This window comes from Muntiacus reevesi, chromosome 1 (genome assembly GCF_963930625.1).
Source record: "Muntiacus reevesi chromosome 1, mMunRee1.1, whole genome shotgun sequence".
NCBI lineage: Eukaryota > Metazoa > Chordata > Mammalia > Artiodactyla > Cervidae > Muntiacus > Muntiacus reevesi.
This window is the reverse complement of record NC_089249.1, coordinates 6,819,510-6,836,089: the sequence shown is the minus strand read 5'-3', so window position 1 is coordinate 6,836,089 and position 16,580 is coordinate 6,819,510. Positions and strand designations below refer to the sequence as shown.

Sequence of the window (16,580 nt, the reverse complement as noted above, 5' to 3'; positions counted from 1 at the left end):
TTTTGTCAGCTTATCTCCACAACCACTCAATTTGCCTGCCACGAGAAGCCCAGAATCGGGAAGGCTCATGCCGGCAAGCTGGTGTGGGCTTGGGCAACAGCCTGACGTCAGCGGACTTGGCCAGGCTGCCGAGCGCTGCAGCCTCGTCAGCACAGTGTTGAAGTGACTCCCGAGACTCTGGGTGTTTCTTAGCAACGGCCCTATTTGGGGGAACAGTGAGTGCCAAAGGGGAAGCTGGCCTGAAGTTTGTGCAAGACAGGCGGCACCCCTAATCAACCCTCAGGGTCCCCCCGGCAGGCTGGCTCCCTCCCGGGCAACGGGGGCCAGGCTGGAAGCCTGCCACGAGGCCATCAGCTACCTCGCAGGTTTCCGGGCAGCCTCCCAGCCCGAAAGCTCGCAGAGAGGGCCCGGGTCACCCCCGTGGCCCCCAGGCAAAGCCCAGTGGCCATCTGTTGTACTTTTAACCATCCACGCGGCTGACGGGACACACACAAAAAAAGACACCCAGCAAAACACGCCCGGCCCTCAATACTCAGACCCAGAGCTGAGCACAGGACCGTCTGAAACACCAAACACCCCCGAACAGAGTCCAAGACAGACGGGTCTTCTGTCAAGTTTCACAACCCACGAAGGTGTTCTAGAAAGTTCCAGGACACAAATGCTCGCCGAACTTTTTTGTTCTTTCTCCACTCTGACAGACAATACATCACATAATCTTCACACAATTTATTTGGAGGAATTAAAGAATTCCACCCGGGCCAGGCTTCTCGGTGCAGGCAGTTGGGTTTAGATATGTATTATTAATACAAACATTTTCCTGTCGTGATTGCACACCCAATTTAAAATGAATTATCCAATTAAGTTAAGAAGGTGATGCATTCTGCTTCCAGGAATATGTTGCCAGTGACTCTGTCTTGACTGTTCTCCCCTAAAAACCCTTCCAATTAAGTTAAGACCGTTCGGTACATCGTGAGGCTAAGCCAGGAGGTTGCTGTGGAGACAGGAGGAGTTTTCATCATATCACTATTTCAATCTCCTGATGAGAAGGGAGCTGGCAGAGCTCTCAGCCTCCCCCTGGGATGAGTGTTCACTGCCAACAACAACAAGGACAAAAAGCTCTGTTGGACAGAAAAGGATGAAAGATCGTGTAAGCTTCCAGGTCTCCTCCTGCAGCTACCCAGAGAGTCATGGCTTGGGCTTCCTCGAGCAGAAGCCAGTTGGCGGGTGCATGCAAGAGGCAGACGCCACCCTGTCCCTTCTCTCCCCCTCGCGCTCGGTCAGTTCTAGAGGGGGGCATGCAGCTCTGATGCGGAAGGTGTGACGGCACCAGCTCGGCCAGCAGACAGCAATCAACTGGTACCAGTTAGCCACAAAGATCGGGGCTATGGAGTCGGACTGCGACAGCACCGATGTCACGAGGAGTCACAGGAAACACGGATGTTTATTTCTAAAATGCAAGCCTGACCCTGGCACTCTCTCGCTGACAGCCCTGTACTGGCTCTCCGCTGCCCTTGCCCTCACGTTCATCCCCCGCTCACTCTTGCCATCTCATCCCTCCCTCCTTCCCTAAGCAAACGCTCAGACTCTTCCACACCGCCCGGTCTTTGCACATGCTGGTCCTTTCCTCAGCATATCCCTCCCCTCCTTTTGTCAGTCTGGTACATGTGCTCTTACTCTTCCAGACCTGGGTCAGATATCTGGACCCCTGGCAGCTTTTTTTTTTTAAAGAAAGGCAGCCCGTCTTTACAGGCTTCCCTGGTGGCTCAGACGGTAAAGAACTGCCTGCAGCGCAGGAGACCAGGTTTCAATCCCTGGGTTGGGAAGATCCCCTAGGGAAAGGCATGGCAACCCATTCCAGTATTCTTGCCTGGAGAATTCCAAGGAAAGAGGAGCTTGTGGGTTCTAGTGCATGGGGTCTCTAAAGAGAGTTGGACGTGACTAACACCTTACTGCAAGGGAGACGCCAGAATCGGCCAAGTCAGCGCTTTCCTATCATAACTGGTTTTCGTGTTTGTCTCCCTGAGCAGCTGCTAAACCACTCAAGGGCAGGGAGTATGTTTTCAAAGGAATGGCCTAACCATAGAAGAAAAGGCAGAGAGGACAGAAAGCGGCCATACCAACTAGAGAAGGATGTACAGGCATCTCTCAGAGATACCACAGGCTTGGTTCTCCAGATCCCCATCAATAAAGTGACCATCACACTAAGGCAACTATTGCAATAAAGTGAGACACAAGCTTTTTCGTTTCACAGTCTGCATAAAAGCTATATTTATACTATACTATAGTCTCTTAAGTGTACAACAGCATTATATCTGAAAAAACAACACTTATATACCTTTAAACTACTTTATTGATTAAGACAAATGCTAACCATCATTTGAGCAAGTCAATCTTTTTGAAATAGTGACATCAAAGATCACTGATCACAGATCACTATGACAAACGTAATACTAATAAAATCGTCTGAAACACCGTGAGAATTACCAGACTCATTCCACACAGGGTTGCCACAAACTTTCAATTCGTAAAGAAGTGCAGTTTCTGCAAAGTGCAATAAAACGAGGTATGCCTGTATAATTAGAAACCACACAGAAGCTGTTCATGAAGCGAGTAAATGCTGTGAATCCGAGGGGTTCCCCACCCCCCTCACACTTTGCCCATGGGTGCCGGCAGCACTCAGGGCCAGAGACACGTGTGTTCTGGGTCCAGACACTTCTCTTCCCCACCCCAGGACAAGAGATTTTAAAACCAAGTCTGCCTGATGTTATTAAGAGTTGCTAAACTATTTAATAAATAAAATCTCTGAGAAATCCTTATGTCTACATCAGGCTGTAGAAGTACCTTCTGGAAGACTCAGTTTAAACCTAAGAAGAGAAAAAACCCTACCCCCAAAATGTACCCCCAAAATGAACTACTGATGCAATGAACCAGTCCACCTCTGAGGCTCACAGCAAGACAGCAAAACAAGCTGTTTGGTAGGAGACGACAGTGAAATGCCCAGGCATGCACTGAGCATCCTGTTTAGGCCTCCGTCCACTCTGGGTTCTGCCCTTCATGGGCTCAGACACAGGTGTCCTCTCATGACCTGCGTGTTTCCAACCTAGGACTCAGGGCATTGAGTGACTTCTTGAACAGCTGCTGCTGCCGCAGCTAAGTCACTTCAATTATGTCCCACCAGGCTCCCCCATCCCCGGGATTCTCCAGGCAAGAGTACTGGAGTGGGCTGCCATTAACTTCTCCGAGGCATGCAAGCGAAAAGTGAAAGTGAAGTCGCTTGGTCGTATCCGACTCTTTGTGACCCCATAGACTGCAGCCCACCAGGCTCCTCCGTCCATGGGATTTTCCAGGCAAGAGTACTGGAGTGGGGTGCCATTGCCTTCTCCATTAACAGCTTCTGGGTGGTTCTAATTATATAGGCATACCTTCTTTCACTGTGCTTTGCATACTGTGTTTTTTTACAAACCCAGGATTGGGGCCGTTGGGGCCAGTAGGTTTTTCTTCTAATCTGTGTCTTGTATTAAAGTCCTCTGCTCTTTCAGGGCAGGGAACCCCCGAATTTCCAGAGACTCGGAAAGCCTCTAAGGCGGGGCTCATCTTCACGGCCTTGGTTCCACCCTGGGGACCCAGCACAGCGCCCAGTCCACGGTAAACATACTGTGACGCTCCATTCACAGTCTAGTTTCACACCTGCAGCTGAATCGAGCTGCTGAACATGTCACAGGAACAATGATCCTTCAGGATTCGCTGACTCAAACCACAATCTCCAAAGCTCTCCCTTGGTGCGTAATTGTGAAAATCTAAAGGCAAGCCCAGGAGTGTGAGAAATCATATACATCATATGGGTTGAAGTGTGCTCCCCAAAAGCGTAGGGGAAAGCCTAGTCACAGGACCTGTGGATGTGACTTCACAGAGGTGAGCGAGTTAAGATGCGGTACTGAGGGTGGACTCTAATGCAGTACACCTCGTGTCCTTTTAAGACACGGGGAGCGATGCGATGAGATGACAGAGGCAGAGACCGGAGCTACAAGTTGAGGAATGCCAAGGACTGGCGACCACCGCCTGGAGCTCAGGAGAGGTGAGGAAGGATCCCACCCAAGTCTCAGAAGGAATATGGTCCTGCTGACACCCTGACTTCAGCTTCTAGCCCCCAGAACTGCAGAACAAATATCTGCAGTTTACAGCCCCCCACTTAGTGGCAAATTGTTACTGTAGCTCTAGATAATTAATACAATAACCGGAAGGCAGTAACTTTTTTCTAACACGTATTTAGTGTTGACTTTCATGATAGAGGTGATTTGAATCTGGGTAGAGGCCGCTTCACCATGTTATCCGTTTGCTAATTCATTGCTTCCAGTACTTACTGAGCCCCGGGTATGTGCCAGACGCTGTGCAGAGCACCGGAGAGACGACAGTGGGTAAGCCCGGAGCCTATGGTGCAGATGGCTCTGTGAATGTCACAGAGACAAACAGCTGCACCGCCAGGCAGTCAGCCTCACAAACACAGCTAAGAGAAACGACGGGCATTTTCATCGTGTGCTTACCAGGTGCTGATCAACCAGTCCGTCCTAAAGGAAATCAGCCCTCAGCATTCGCTGGAAGGACTGATGCTGGAACTCCAATATCTTAGCCACCTGATGAGACCAACCAACTCATTGGAAAAGACCCTGATGCTGGAAAAGACTGAGGGCAGGGGGAGAAGGGGACGACAGAGGATGAGATGGTTGGATGGCATCTCCGACTCGATGGACATGGGTTTGGGTGAACTCCGGGTGTTGGTGATGGACAGGGAGGCCCGGTGTGCTGCAGGCCATGGGGTCGCAGAGTCGGACCCGACGGACAACTGAACCACAGCCAGGTGCTGAGCACCCGAGCGCGTGCTCACACACACGCCTCACACAATCCAGGGAGGAAGGGGCTTTTCGGTGCCCACTTCCCCATCAGGGATCCGAGACCCAGGGACGGAGACACGGTAGGACTCTACCAGGATGGCGGTGACCACAAAGGGAGCACGGGGAGGGGAGGCTTGCCCCCGGGGAAGCACGGGGAAGTGTCTGATTAGGAGGGGCGGGAGGTGTCATTGAAATATGAAGGCATCTGTGAAAGCTTAATTTTCAAATCAGCCAAAATAGTATTAAATAGCACTGCAGGGACTTCCCTGGTGGTCTAAGTGGTTAAGAATCTACCTTCCAATGCAGGGGACACAGGTTCAGTGCCTGGTCGGGGAACTGAGATGCCACGTGCTAAGGGGCAACTGTGTCTGCACACCACAGCTGGAGAGCACACGCGGCAACGAAGATCCACGTGTCACAACCAAGACCCAACAGAGCCAAAAATAAATAAACAAATATTTAAAAAAAAAAAAAAAAAAAAAAAAACCAGCACAAAGCATGTCTTAGCATGAGCAAGAAGAGCTGTAACACCCAGGACATGCGCGGCCCACGCCCACCCCGGTGTGGGGCAGGACGCAGGCACAAAAGTCCTAACTTTCTTCTTGGCACCTGCCTGAACTTTTAAAATAAGTGCTCAGGGAACTAGCCTCTGCATTATTATTGTGGCTTAGCACTTGGCAGCACTGAACATGCTCAGGTACTGTTCTTAGCCCTGTTTCATTCATTCGCTCAGTCGTGTCCGACTTTTTCCGACCCCATGAACTACAGCACGTCAGGCCTCCCTGTCCTTCACCAACTCCTGGAGCTTGCTCAAACTCCTGTCCATCCAGTCAGTGATGCCATCCAACCATCTCATCCTCTGTCATCCCCTTCTCTTCCTGCCTTCAATCTTTCCCAGCATCAGGGTCTTTTCTAATGAGTCGGCCCTTCGCATCACGTGGCCAAAGTATTAGAGCTTCAGCTTCAGCCATCAGTCCTTTTAGTCAATATTCAGGACTGATTTCCTTTAGGACTGACTGGTTTGAGGTTCTTGCAGTCCGAGGGACTCTCAAGAGTCTTCTCCAACACCACAGTTAAAAGGAATCAATTCTTCAGTGCTCAGCGTTTTTTATAGTCCAATTCTCAAATCCACACATGCCTATTGGAAAAACCATAGCTTTGACTAGACGGACCCTTGTCAGCAAAGTAATGTCTCTGCTTTTTAATACACTGTCTAGGTTTGTCATGGCTTTTCTTCCAAGGAGCAAGCAGCTTTTAATTTCATGGCTGCAGTCACCATCTGGAGTGATTTTGGAGCCCAAGAAAATAAAGTCTGTTACTTTTTCCATAGTTTCCCCATCTATTTGCCACGAAGGGATGGGACTGGATACCATGACCTTCATTTTTTGAATGTTGAGTTTTAGGCCAGCGTTTTCACTGTCCTCTTTCACCTTCATCAAGAGGTTCAGCCCTAACCATGTGTTAACTTAGCTAATCCCTACCACAATACTATGACATAGTCTCTACTCTTATACCCATTTTACAGAAACTAAAGTTGAGGCCAAGAGAAATTAGGCAAAGCACTTAGTCATGGAGCTGGATTTAAATCCAAACCATGTAGCCCAGAGTTAATGCTATTATCGTAGTTCTCACTGTGATAATCTGCCCGGTGCTGGGGGGCGTGGGACTTGAGGGCATCCTCTTGAGAAACAAGGATTTTTTTTTTTTTTAATTAGTTGGAGGCTAATTACTTCACAACATTTCAGTGGGTTTTGTCATACATTGACATGAATCAGCCATAGAGTTACACGTATTCCCCATCCTGATCCCCCCTCCCACCTCCCTCTCCACCCGACTCTCTGGGTCTTCCCAGTGCACCAGGCCCGAGCACTTGTCCCATGCATCTCACCTGGGCTGGTGATCTGTTTCACCATAGATAATATACATGCTGTTCTTTTGAAACATCCCACCCTCACCTTCTCCCACAGAGAGGAACAAGGATTAAACAGCCTCAGCCCCAGCCTGGTACCTTAGCCCATACGTTGTTCTCTGATGTCTTCTGCAAAGTTCTGCATACATTTTCCACTTATACCCTCTGCCCATTTCTAAGTATTAGAATGGGTTAAAAATGTAACATGCAGCATATAAAAACAACGATATCCTCATGCCTGCTTCCTCTGGCGGGAAAACTTGCCTATTAGGAGAAACCAAGGGATGTGCAGTTTCAGCCAACAGTGAAGAGACGCAAGCCGGCAGAGAGGAGGGAAGACGACAGGAACAAAGCAGCAGCTGGCGAGGTGGGCTGTCCCCTAACCGTGCCACGTGCAGAGCAGGTTCTGGGCAAGGGGGCCGCGCGGGAGGGGAGGGGGCAAGGAGGACAGGGACCGAGGAAGGCACTGCAAGGCGGGCAGGGTCACAGGAGGGCTGGGGGACCGTGAGAAGCACAGGCAGTGAGGATGGGGCCCAGCGAGGTGCCCGCGTGGCCAGGGGCTCCACATCACAGAGACCTTCCCCGACTCCCAGGTGAGAGAACGGACCATGAAGACTGCCGTTTTTGTGGATCAAACATAGTCAGATATTGCCAATTTCATACCATTCAACTTATACACAGAGTCCTAGAATCACACTGACAAAACTGAAAAAGTGTTCATCACAAAATGTAAAATACACCTTTTTAACCTTCTTTCATCTCTTCTTCCACTTCTTCCCCCTTTCTGTTCTTTCTTTCCCCTCACTCACTCAGGCCCCCTCCTCTCTTCTCCCGCTCCTCCCCATGTCCTCCCTCCTTTTCTTTTCACTTCAAACTATATTTAGTGTCTGGTGTCAGGACTCCCCTCGAGGTGCAGTGATGAAGAATCCAACTTCCAATGCAGGGGTCACGAGTTCGATCACTGGTCGGGGAATTAAGAGCCCATGTGCCTCAGGGCGACTAAGCCTGCTTGGTGCAACTATCAAACCCAGCATGGCCGAAATAAATAAATAACTTAAAAATTTTAAAAAATCGGATTAAAAAACCAACAACCCTGTATTCAGTGTCTAATGACCATTGCAGGTCTCAAGAGAGAGTCAAACGGCCGCGTGCACACACAGCACACGGTGTGTGTGTTCCCAAGGAGGAAGGGCATCTTCTCCTGGTAGCCGAGCCTGCCCGGTACCTGGACAAGAGCCACGCTGGCCCTCGCTCTCAGCGTGAGCTGCCGGCACGATGGTCACATGGCAAGACCTTCGCTCCGCCAGCAGGAGGGTGAGCAGGCCACACTGGCCACTCAGACCCGGGGTGCTCCATGAAAAGCAGAAACGTCCAGGGCTGCGACACCTTCGTGCTGTGTGATTGCCCACCTGGAGGTCAGGTGCTCAGAGGCATGGGAAACAAACAGCTCAGATGGCAGAGCGTGTGCCTTCCGGGCAGGAACGTGGGCACCCTGGCTCTACCGCGCTCTGGCCGCAGGACTGTGGGCAAGGTTCCCATCGAAGGCCCACGACCTTACCTATAAAGGAAGAGATGCCCGCACACAGGCTCAGGGGGTGTGGAGACCAGGCAGAACAAAGCATGCAGGGTGACTGCAGAATCTGAAACTGCTCTCCCCAGAGGTTTAAAAGTCTGCCCAAGGGATATCAGACGTAGACTGGACTGCACGACTTGGCCTGTCTCTTGGGGAAGTCACCTTAAGGCTCTGCTCTCTCTTTGGGCTGAAGTCCCAGTCCTCCGTCCCGATGCCTGGGCCATGTGAAAAAGGGGAAACCAAGTCACAGACCCCGAATCCCTTTTCTGTGATGCCTTGATTTAAAACTATAAAATCACTTTGTTTTTTTTGTCAGTCTCAAAGTCATGCTCTTAGGCATTCTGCCAGCCAGCAAGATGACAGTTTTCCTTCAGAGGGCCCCAGTTCTCACTGTGACTTAGAACCTGGGAAAAGGCAAAACAATAAACCATCTGTGAGGCTTCCAGACAGTGCAATTTGTGAGAAGTGCTTTATACATCTTGATAGGACTCTGCATTAAGCCGGCATTAATTAATTGCTACATTAAAGGGAAGCACCTTTAACATTTCAATGACATAATCATATGCAATTACGATCATATAAAGGAACACTTTATAATTAACGATGCCTCCACTTCCTGAAATGTGTAATCCTTCTGTCTTGAATTCCAAAGAGGCTGGCAGGAGGAAGGCACTAAAGATAGTTCAGGAACTAATATTTAAATCAGTTTTAAATTCACCTTTCAACATGAATAGTAAAACCGGAACAAAAGCTTACCCTTATTAGGACTCCAAATCTTTATGTCTATGAGGCTAAACATTCAGCAACAATAGCTCCACACAGAAATGGTCAACAATTACAGGTCTGAAATAATTACCCCTCGAGAGCAATAATTTTGCCCCAGCAGGCACATCAATTGCTTTTCCAGAAACGCATTACAGCTCACTCCGACTGTCCAGGCTTTGGAAACTATGCTGTGTTATCATTAATAGAGCACTTTGACTTATTTCCGGGACTTAAACATGAGAGTGGTTTTGCTTTTAATTAGCGAGGTTTCCCACGAAGTCGCGATCCCCAAGTACCAAGCATTGCTCTAAGTGTTCCACATATGCTGGCTTGTTTAGTTCCACACAGCAGTCCTGAGCCCACACTATTTGAGCCCCATTTTATAAATGAGGACAGCAGGCACCCAAATGTTACATAGCTTGCCCCAGGTACCACCCCCTCCCCACCCTGGAAAAGCCTGTTTGAGTGAGTCACAAACCAGACAGGATAAACAGACTTTCTCGATTGTCACATTCATTCTGTCACTCTACCTATGACGGAGGCCCCAGAACCTCCCTGCATCTAATTTCTATTGTGAGAAAAATTTTGCAGCAACCACAGAAGAAAATGCAGAGGCAACAGAATGTGACCCACAGTAACACCTAAAGGGCGGGCCTCCCTGGTGGCTAAGTGATAAAAAACTCACCTGGCAATGCGGGAGATGCAGGTTCAATCCCTGGGTGGGAAAGATCCCTTAGAGAAGGAAAGGACAACCCACTCCAGTATTCTTGCCTGGGAAATCCCGTGGACAGAGGAGCCTGGCGGGCTACACTCCATGGGGTCGAGAAAGAGGTGGACACGACTTATGAGATTAAACAACAAAAACACCACCACCTAAAGGGCTGCCAGAAAAAAGTCCCTATAGCACAGCCTTTCTTAAACAGCAACCAAACTTGCATCGACAGCCCCTGTTTGATGCCCTTCACGGCACACTCCCTGGAGAAGGAAATGGCGAGCCACTCCAGTATTCCTGCCTGGAAAATCCCGTGCACGGAGGGGCGCGGTGGGCTACCAGTCCACCGGGTCGCAAAGAGCCGGCTGTGGCTGAGCACGCGCGTGCGCACACGCACGGTGCGCTATTTCCCGCTGTCCTCAGCCGGCTCTGAGGGTGGGCCCCCCGCCCCGGGACAGCCCCCCGAGACGGCGGAGGTTTACCTTGTCATAATAGTACCGCAGGGCTCTGCTCAGCTTGTCATAGTTCATGTTCGTCTTGTTTTTCCGGAGTCCCCACAGCTTGGCCACTTCTTCTGCCTTGAGCAGCTTGAATTCACCATCGTTGGAGGTCCAGCAGATCAGGTGCTCATGCTTCTGGTCCAGCAGCAGCTGCAACAGGAACTGCCACAGTGTGATTGCACTCTCCATACCTGGGGGTGGGGGGGAGGGCGGTGAGTGCAGCTGCCGAGGCCGGGGGGCACCCCGGCCGCGCCCCGCCCGTGCACCTCGGCAAGGGACCTTCCCGTCCATCCCCACCGCCAGGCTGAGTCACGTCTGGCTGCATGTCTGCAAGCAGCCACGATTCAAAATACAGGGACGCCCTGTGGCCCCGGGACCCGCCGCACACATCCCCACAGGGGTTACACTGGGAGTGACATGAAAAACGATGGACGGACTGCCTCTTCCTGAATCAGTCCTCATACACACGACTGCCCATGCGACGGACATGGTGTCTGGACCGTTCATCCTATCAGCCCCCGCGTCGGTCAGCCTCTAGGCTGTTACCTGGATGAAGCACCGGAGCCGCTAAGTGCGGTTAGTAGGGGCCGGGGGTATACCAATAGGTGTGCTGCGTGAGGAGCTTCTCTAAGAAGGGACTTTGTTAGGTTACTTTCTGTATTCCCAGTGCTCTGATAACCCCGCCCAATGCCCCACCAATACATGCTTAAAGACCTGAGGAATCAGTTACTGCCACTTAAAGAGTTGGTCTCTTTCTCAGGCACTTGTCACGTTGCAGAAACAGACACCTTTTGTGGGACTTCCCTGGCAGTCTTAGATTCTGCGCTCCCAGTGCAGGGGGCCTGGGTTCGATCCCTGGTCAGGGAACTAGATCTCACATGCCACAGCTAAGAGTTCGCATGCCACAACTAAAGATCCCACATGTGTAAATAAGACCCTGCACAGTCAAAAAAAAAAAAAAAGCCCACCACTGTCACAAGCACAGAGATGGGAAATGCACTCTTTTCTTCACTATGAGAAGGAAGCCTATAAAAAATGTTATCTTTTCCCCTTGACTCTGTCAAGGACTTTGTAAATGCTGCTCCTTCTAAAATGCTGTTCCTCAGCTTCGGAGTTTGGTGAAATCCTGCTCATCCAGCACTACCCAGTTGATACGGGACCTTCTCAAGGAAATTTTTTCTCACTCTCCCAGGCAGTTCCCAACTTCAGACATTTGAAGACTTTCATGGCAATGGGTTCTGATTGTAAAAATAACAGCAACAATGCCCATTTGTCTCATCAACAACTGCACATCAGAAAAGCAGAGGCGGTTGGGCTGGTCTCAGAGCTTCATCATAGCTAAACCCTCATGACTGGACACGTGAAGTGCCCTGGGTTTCAATCTGGGAAGGATGCTGGAATGAGGAAGCCCAGGATGTCCAGAGGGTGGAACGCTGGCTTTTGGCACAGATAGAAGCTTCGAAGGCCAGTTGTGAGGTGCAGACAAAGCCAGAGAGAAGTAGGGATGGTGCCGTGATGCAGACAGGGAACACTGAAGCCCCAGGAGGCAGCCAGGGCGACAGGAACTAGGGTGCAGTGAGAAGCGCACAACGCTGGGAGACCCAGAAGCCGGAGTAACAGCCGCAGGGAGACGTATCTGTACCAACATTTCTGTCAACTCCACACCTCCTCTCCTGCATTTCTCTTAAAGGGGCAGCTTTCAGACTGACCAATCATTTTTCTCCCTTTCCACATGGGAATTCATGTGAAAAATACCTACCTTTCCAATAAGTATTTATTTCCTTATTTCCTTTCACATGTTCAGCCAAAAGAACACATTTTACTGTTTCTCTGAGCAACATGGGCTTCTCAGTTAAAGAGAAACAGAATAGTAATGTTCTTCAAATACCCATAGGACACTTTTTATTTACGGCTCTTTAAAGGAGATATTCTTTTCAGAAATCAATCTTCACCACAATGGCCACTCAGTCTGTAAGACAGTAAATCACTTCCTCGTTGGATTAAAACCACCTTTTGTATCTCATGAGTCTCATAAACACAACCACTGTGATGCACACGCAGCAACCCGCCAGCTCCAGCTCCGAATATGAGCTTGCGATTATTTGAGGATGGCCCACAGCGTCCTCCCCATCACTGGCACTAAGAATCACTAACAGCGGTCTCAGATTCTTCGGCATTTTCACACCCAAACCCTTCAGGCAGTAAGCTTTCAAATATCTCTAAAATTTTAGAGTGGATGCTCGGAGGAACCTGCTCCAAAGGGCAGAAGGCTGCCAGTGGGTTTGGAGGTCTGATGGAAGGGATTCCTGGGCCGGGGGCTCTAGCCGCTCGCACCTCCCCACCTCTGATATGAGCCATCACGTTCCTGATGGAACAGGAGGACAATGTAAACATCTCCATGTGTTCCACGCTTAGTGCTTCTCCCAACCAGGACTCCTCAGAGCTTTCTGTGCTTCCTGGAATCCCTTCCCATGGCACTCCAACCCCGTGTATTGGAGCCATGTGCCCCAGGCATAAACAATGAGGACCTACTGCAGGGTAGACCAGATAACTGTTCTCAATCTTCCACTCCTTCCTCCTTTCAAGTGAGCGTGCAGCAGTGCCCCAGAATGGGTAGAGTACTTTTCCCACATCCCACGGATATTTGGGGATGGCCACGCTATTTGATTTGGCCAATGGAATGATGAGCGGAAATGACAATGTGCCATTTCTCAGCTGAGGTCTAAGAGGCTTCCAATGTTTGCGCCTTCCCTCTTATGTTCCTGTTACTACTGTGAGGCTGTGGCCCAAAAATGAGACATGCGGAGCCAATCTGAGCTCGACTCAAAACCTGGAGCAAAGTCACACAAATCACAGTCTGAAGCAGTGCCCCTGCGGTCAACCAACGAGGGAAATAAATGTTGCCGGATACCAGTGACTCTCAGGCTGTTTGTTACGCAGCATCATAGCAGCAAGAGCTGACTATTACAATGTCTTAGTCTAAAAAACTCCCTTTGCTGGGGCACAATATCTTTACACTGTAAACTTACATTCACAATCATGAGGTGTGTCTAGGCATGAAAACGCATGATATGCAGGGGGATTGGCCAATCCTGTCTTTACTCTGAGGGTTACAAGTGGGCCACATAAATGACCATAGGTGCTACGGCTTGGCCCTCAGCAAAGCTAAAAGGAGGAAAGAGGGAAGGAAAAGGGAGATATGAGAGGAAAGTGAAGAGGCAGAGGAGCAAAGGCTAGGGACACGGACACCCTCGTCAGGGCCCTGCCAGATTTCTAGAGTTGCCGAGCTGGGCCAAGGAGCAGCATAAGCCGAGCACCAGGCACCAGAGGGCTGCCCGCACACACTCAGAGCTTTGGCAAGGCGGGGTGGGCGGAGGAGCGGCCCCGTCCTGCCCGGTCACTCTCCCACATGGAGCTGTCGGAGCCAGGCTACCGCTGAGGGTGGGAGGATTCCCCAGAGGGTGGATGTGAGTAACAGGGCTGCACCGGAGGTGACGGAGCCATCGAGCCGCTCCTGCCTAACGCACGGCAAACCCGCCGCGGACGGCCCATTCTCCTTCTCCAGCCCTCCAGCCACTCCACGCCGCTGGGTCCGCCAGCTTCCGCCAGCGTGCAGTCACACAAGCCCTCTCTGTGCAACACCCAGCCACACGCTACTCAGAGGTGAGCCTCAGAAACATTTCCCCACGAGCTTATCACAGCGACAAACATCTGCCACCCACCTCCACACTTGGCAGAAGTCGTGCTGGGCGACAGCGGGCCCCCCACGGCCACTCTGGCCTCCACCCGCCCCACCCTCCCTGGTGATGGAAATGGCCGAGTGCACGCGAGGCAGTGGGAACACGCAGGGCTTGGGGTGGACGGGTCAGCCACTGATCTCACCGCTGTGGTCGCCACCACTAAGATACTCAGCGTCTCCTTGATCTTAGTTCCAACCTCAGTAACTTGTGATGAAGTGTCATCATTTACATAATTGTTTTTACGTACAGTCATGCTTCACACCTTTGCCAGCTACAAACTCTGCCTGCCTCAAGGAACTGGCAAAGAAGCGTCTCACGCATGGCTGCGGAACACACTCTCCCCCCAACCACCAACACATAGTAGCAAATTGATCAAAATTAATATACCTCTCACCAAAAATATATATATATATATATTTAGTGTTTTTTTTTTTTTTTAATTAATTCCTTGATGCCTAGACTCCTTAATAAAGTCCTATGTCTTAACATGAAGGTACAATCAAGTCCAGTGTATCTGGCTGCCATTATGAAGAATGTGTATAATTCAGGCAGCATCCTGTGCCTCTTACTAAATAAAAAGCTCAAGAAAGCACTGATAGTTGAGATTTATGTTTGATACATTGTTATACAAGCAGGGGTCTGCTTTAACTTAATATGCTTCATCAGCCTAGCCTCATTTAGCTGACTTCCCACAACTCTCCACTTAAATTATGTACAATACATGAAAGAAATGCTATAATTTGCTTTAAAAAAATTTTCCCAAATCAAACTTTCAGCTGACTAGAAAATGTTACTCTTTTATCCCCCTTAGACCTTATTTTGAATGGACAAAATTTTATCAGGTATGGTAATGCCATTCTTTCCTTTTTCCAAGAGTCTATAAAATTTAATGTTTCATATGAACACATGATCCTTTGAAATCTTAAAATCTCATAAAATAATTTGAGAGCTGCAAAAATCATTGACTGATGGTTTTAAATTCTTTTTAATTTCACGGAAAGCACATGATTCTATTCTTATTTTTTCCTCTTTTATCAAGGTTAAATTTTTATTGATTGAAAGATTCTTTAAATTTTATAGTGCTCATAATGCCACGCTTAATGTGAACATTAAGCTCTGCACTTTTATGTTTAGGAGGATCCACTGTGAAACATCACTGCTCTTACTGGAAGAGATGCCCTCCACATTAGATACTCTCTGTACCCTCCCTGACTGCATCTCAACCCTGCCGCCCGCTGCAGATGGTTTCTCTCTCAGCACTTCTACTGGAACTAACCCAAGACCATGGTCACAGCATCTGACAAGGCCTCTTCCAGGCCTCTCCAGAGAGCAGAGCTACCTGCTATTTGCCCCAGCTGTTCCTTCTCTGTAATTTATAGCCTAGATATTGCCATGGCGGAGGATAGATCATTTAAAACAGTTTGTCAAATCTGAATAACACACATCCCTCCTTTGGAAGGAGCAGGAGGCAAAAAATTAACAGGTCCTCATGTGGGCAAATCATCTTCACTAAATATGTTATTACAGTCTCCCTTCAATATTAAGAAGAAAAATGGATATAAGTGCCTCAAGGTTTATAGTTCTTATACAACCTTATATAGTTGTATACAACTTTGTATACAACTGTACAACCTTGTATAGTTCTTATACAACCAGCTGATCGCTCCCACCCTATGCAAATTAACAATTAATCTTACATATGACACATGATGCTTGGTTGAGAGGCAACCAACACAGAAGTTATGGTCATGTAAGTTATTTTGAGTAAGATGTATTCATACAATTATACCCTACAAAGAGGAGAGGCTCAATTCTCTCTCCACCTTTTTCAATTTTTTTGAGTATCCATTTAATGCCAAGACACTCTCTGGGTATTTGGGACACATCAGAGACACAGGAGATGAAGACCTCTGTCTTCATGAATCTTACATTCTAATGGGAGAAGGCAGGCCATAAACAACAAACACATGACTATTAAAACACAGTATTTTGGAAAAACAGTGTCACAGGGAAAGGCAACCAGAGCAGGTTAAGGGGGTGGGAGCCTGGGGTGTGTGCGCACAAGGTCATGGAAGGCCTCATCGAGAAGCTAAGGGCCGAGAAATACCTTTGTTAAAAAATAATTTTCAAAATGGGTAAAATCGTGGCTCTCCTACAGATATAAAATGAAGACATGTTAAAGATTTTATTTCACTCATTAGTCAACCAGGGAACTTGGCAGGGGTTCTAACGAGTTCAAAAAAGAATTTGAATAATAAAGGCATTTATAAATTAGGAATATTGAAATGAATGCACAAACAGGGGTGAGAGAGGAGTTAACTGAACTCTACAAGATAGGAGACAATTTGCATACCTATAGACAATAATTATTTTTGCTATCAGCTATCTCTAATTAATAGATTGCAAAATACCTTCCATAAAACCAGAATCACATCCTCCAGAGGAGATTAGAGTCTAGGCAATGCACAGTTTTTTGTGGAAGCATAATTATT

At 48.8% G+C, this 16,580-nt stretch overlaps 1 protein-coding gene across 2 annotated transcripts in view; it reads right to left on the bottom strand.

Annotated features, from left to right (window-relative positions):
* The window catches only part of ELK3 (ETS transcription factor ELK3), a 69,835-nt gene that overhangs the window by 31,547 nt on the left and 21,708 nt on the right, over window positions 1-16,580 (bottom strand). Inside the window, exon 2 of one of the 2 annotated variants that reach the window (XM_065937153.1) lies at window positions 10,331-10,539. The exons of the other annotated variant lie outside the window; for it this stretch is intronic. Within the exon in view, the coding sequence (XP_065793225.1) occupies window positions 10,331-10,537 (207 nt within the window). The 5' untranslated portion in view covers window positions 10,538-10,539. The remainder of the gene's footprint in view (window positions 1-10,330; window positions 10,540-16,580) is intronic. 2 annotated transcript variants of the gene reach the window in all.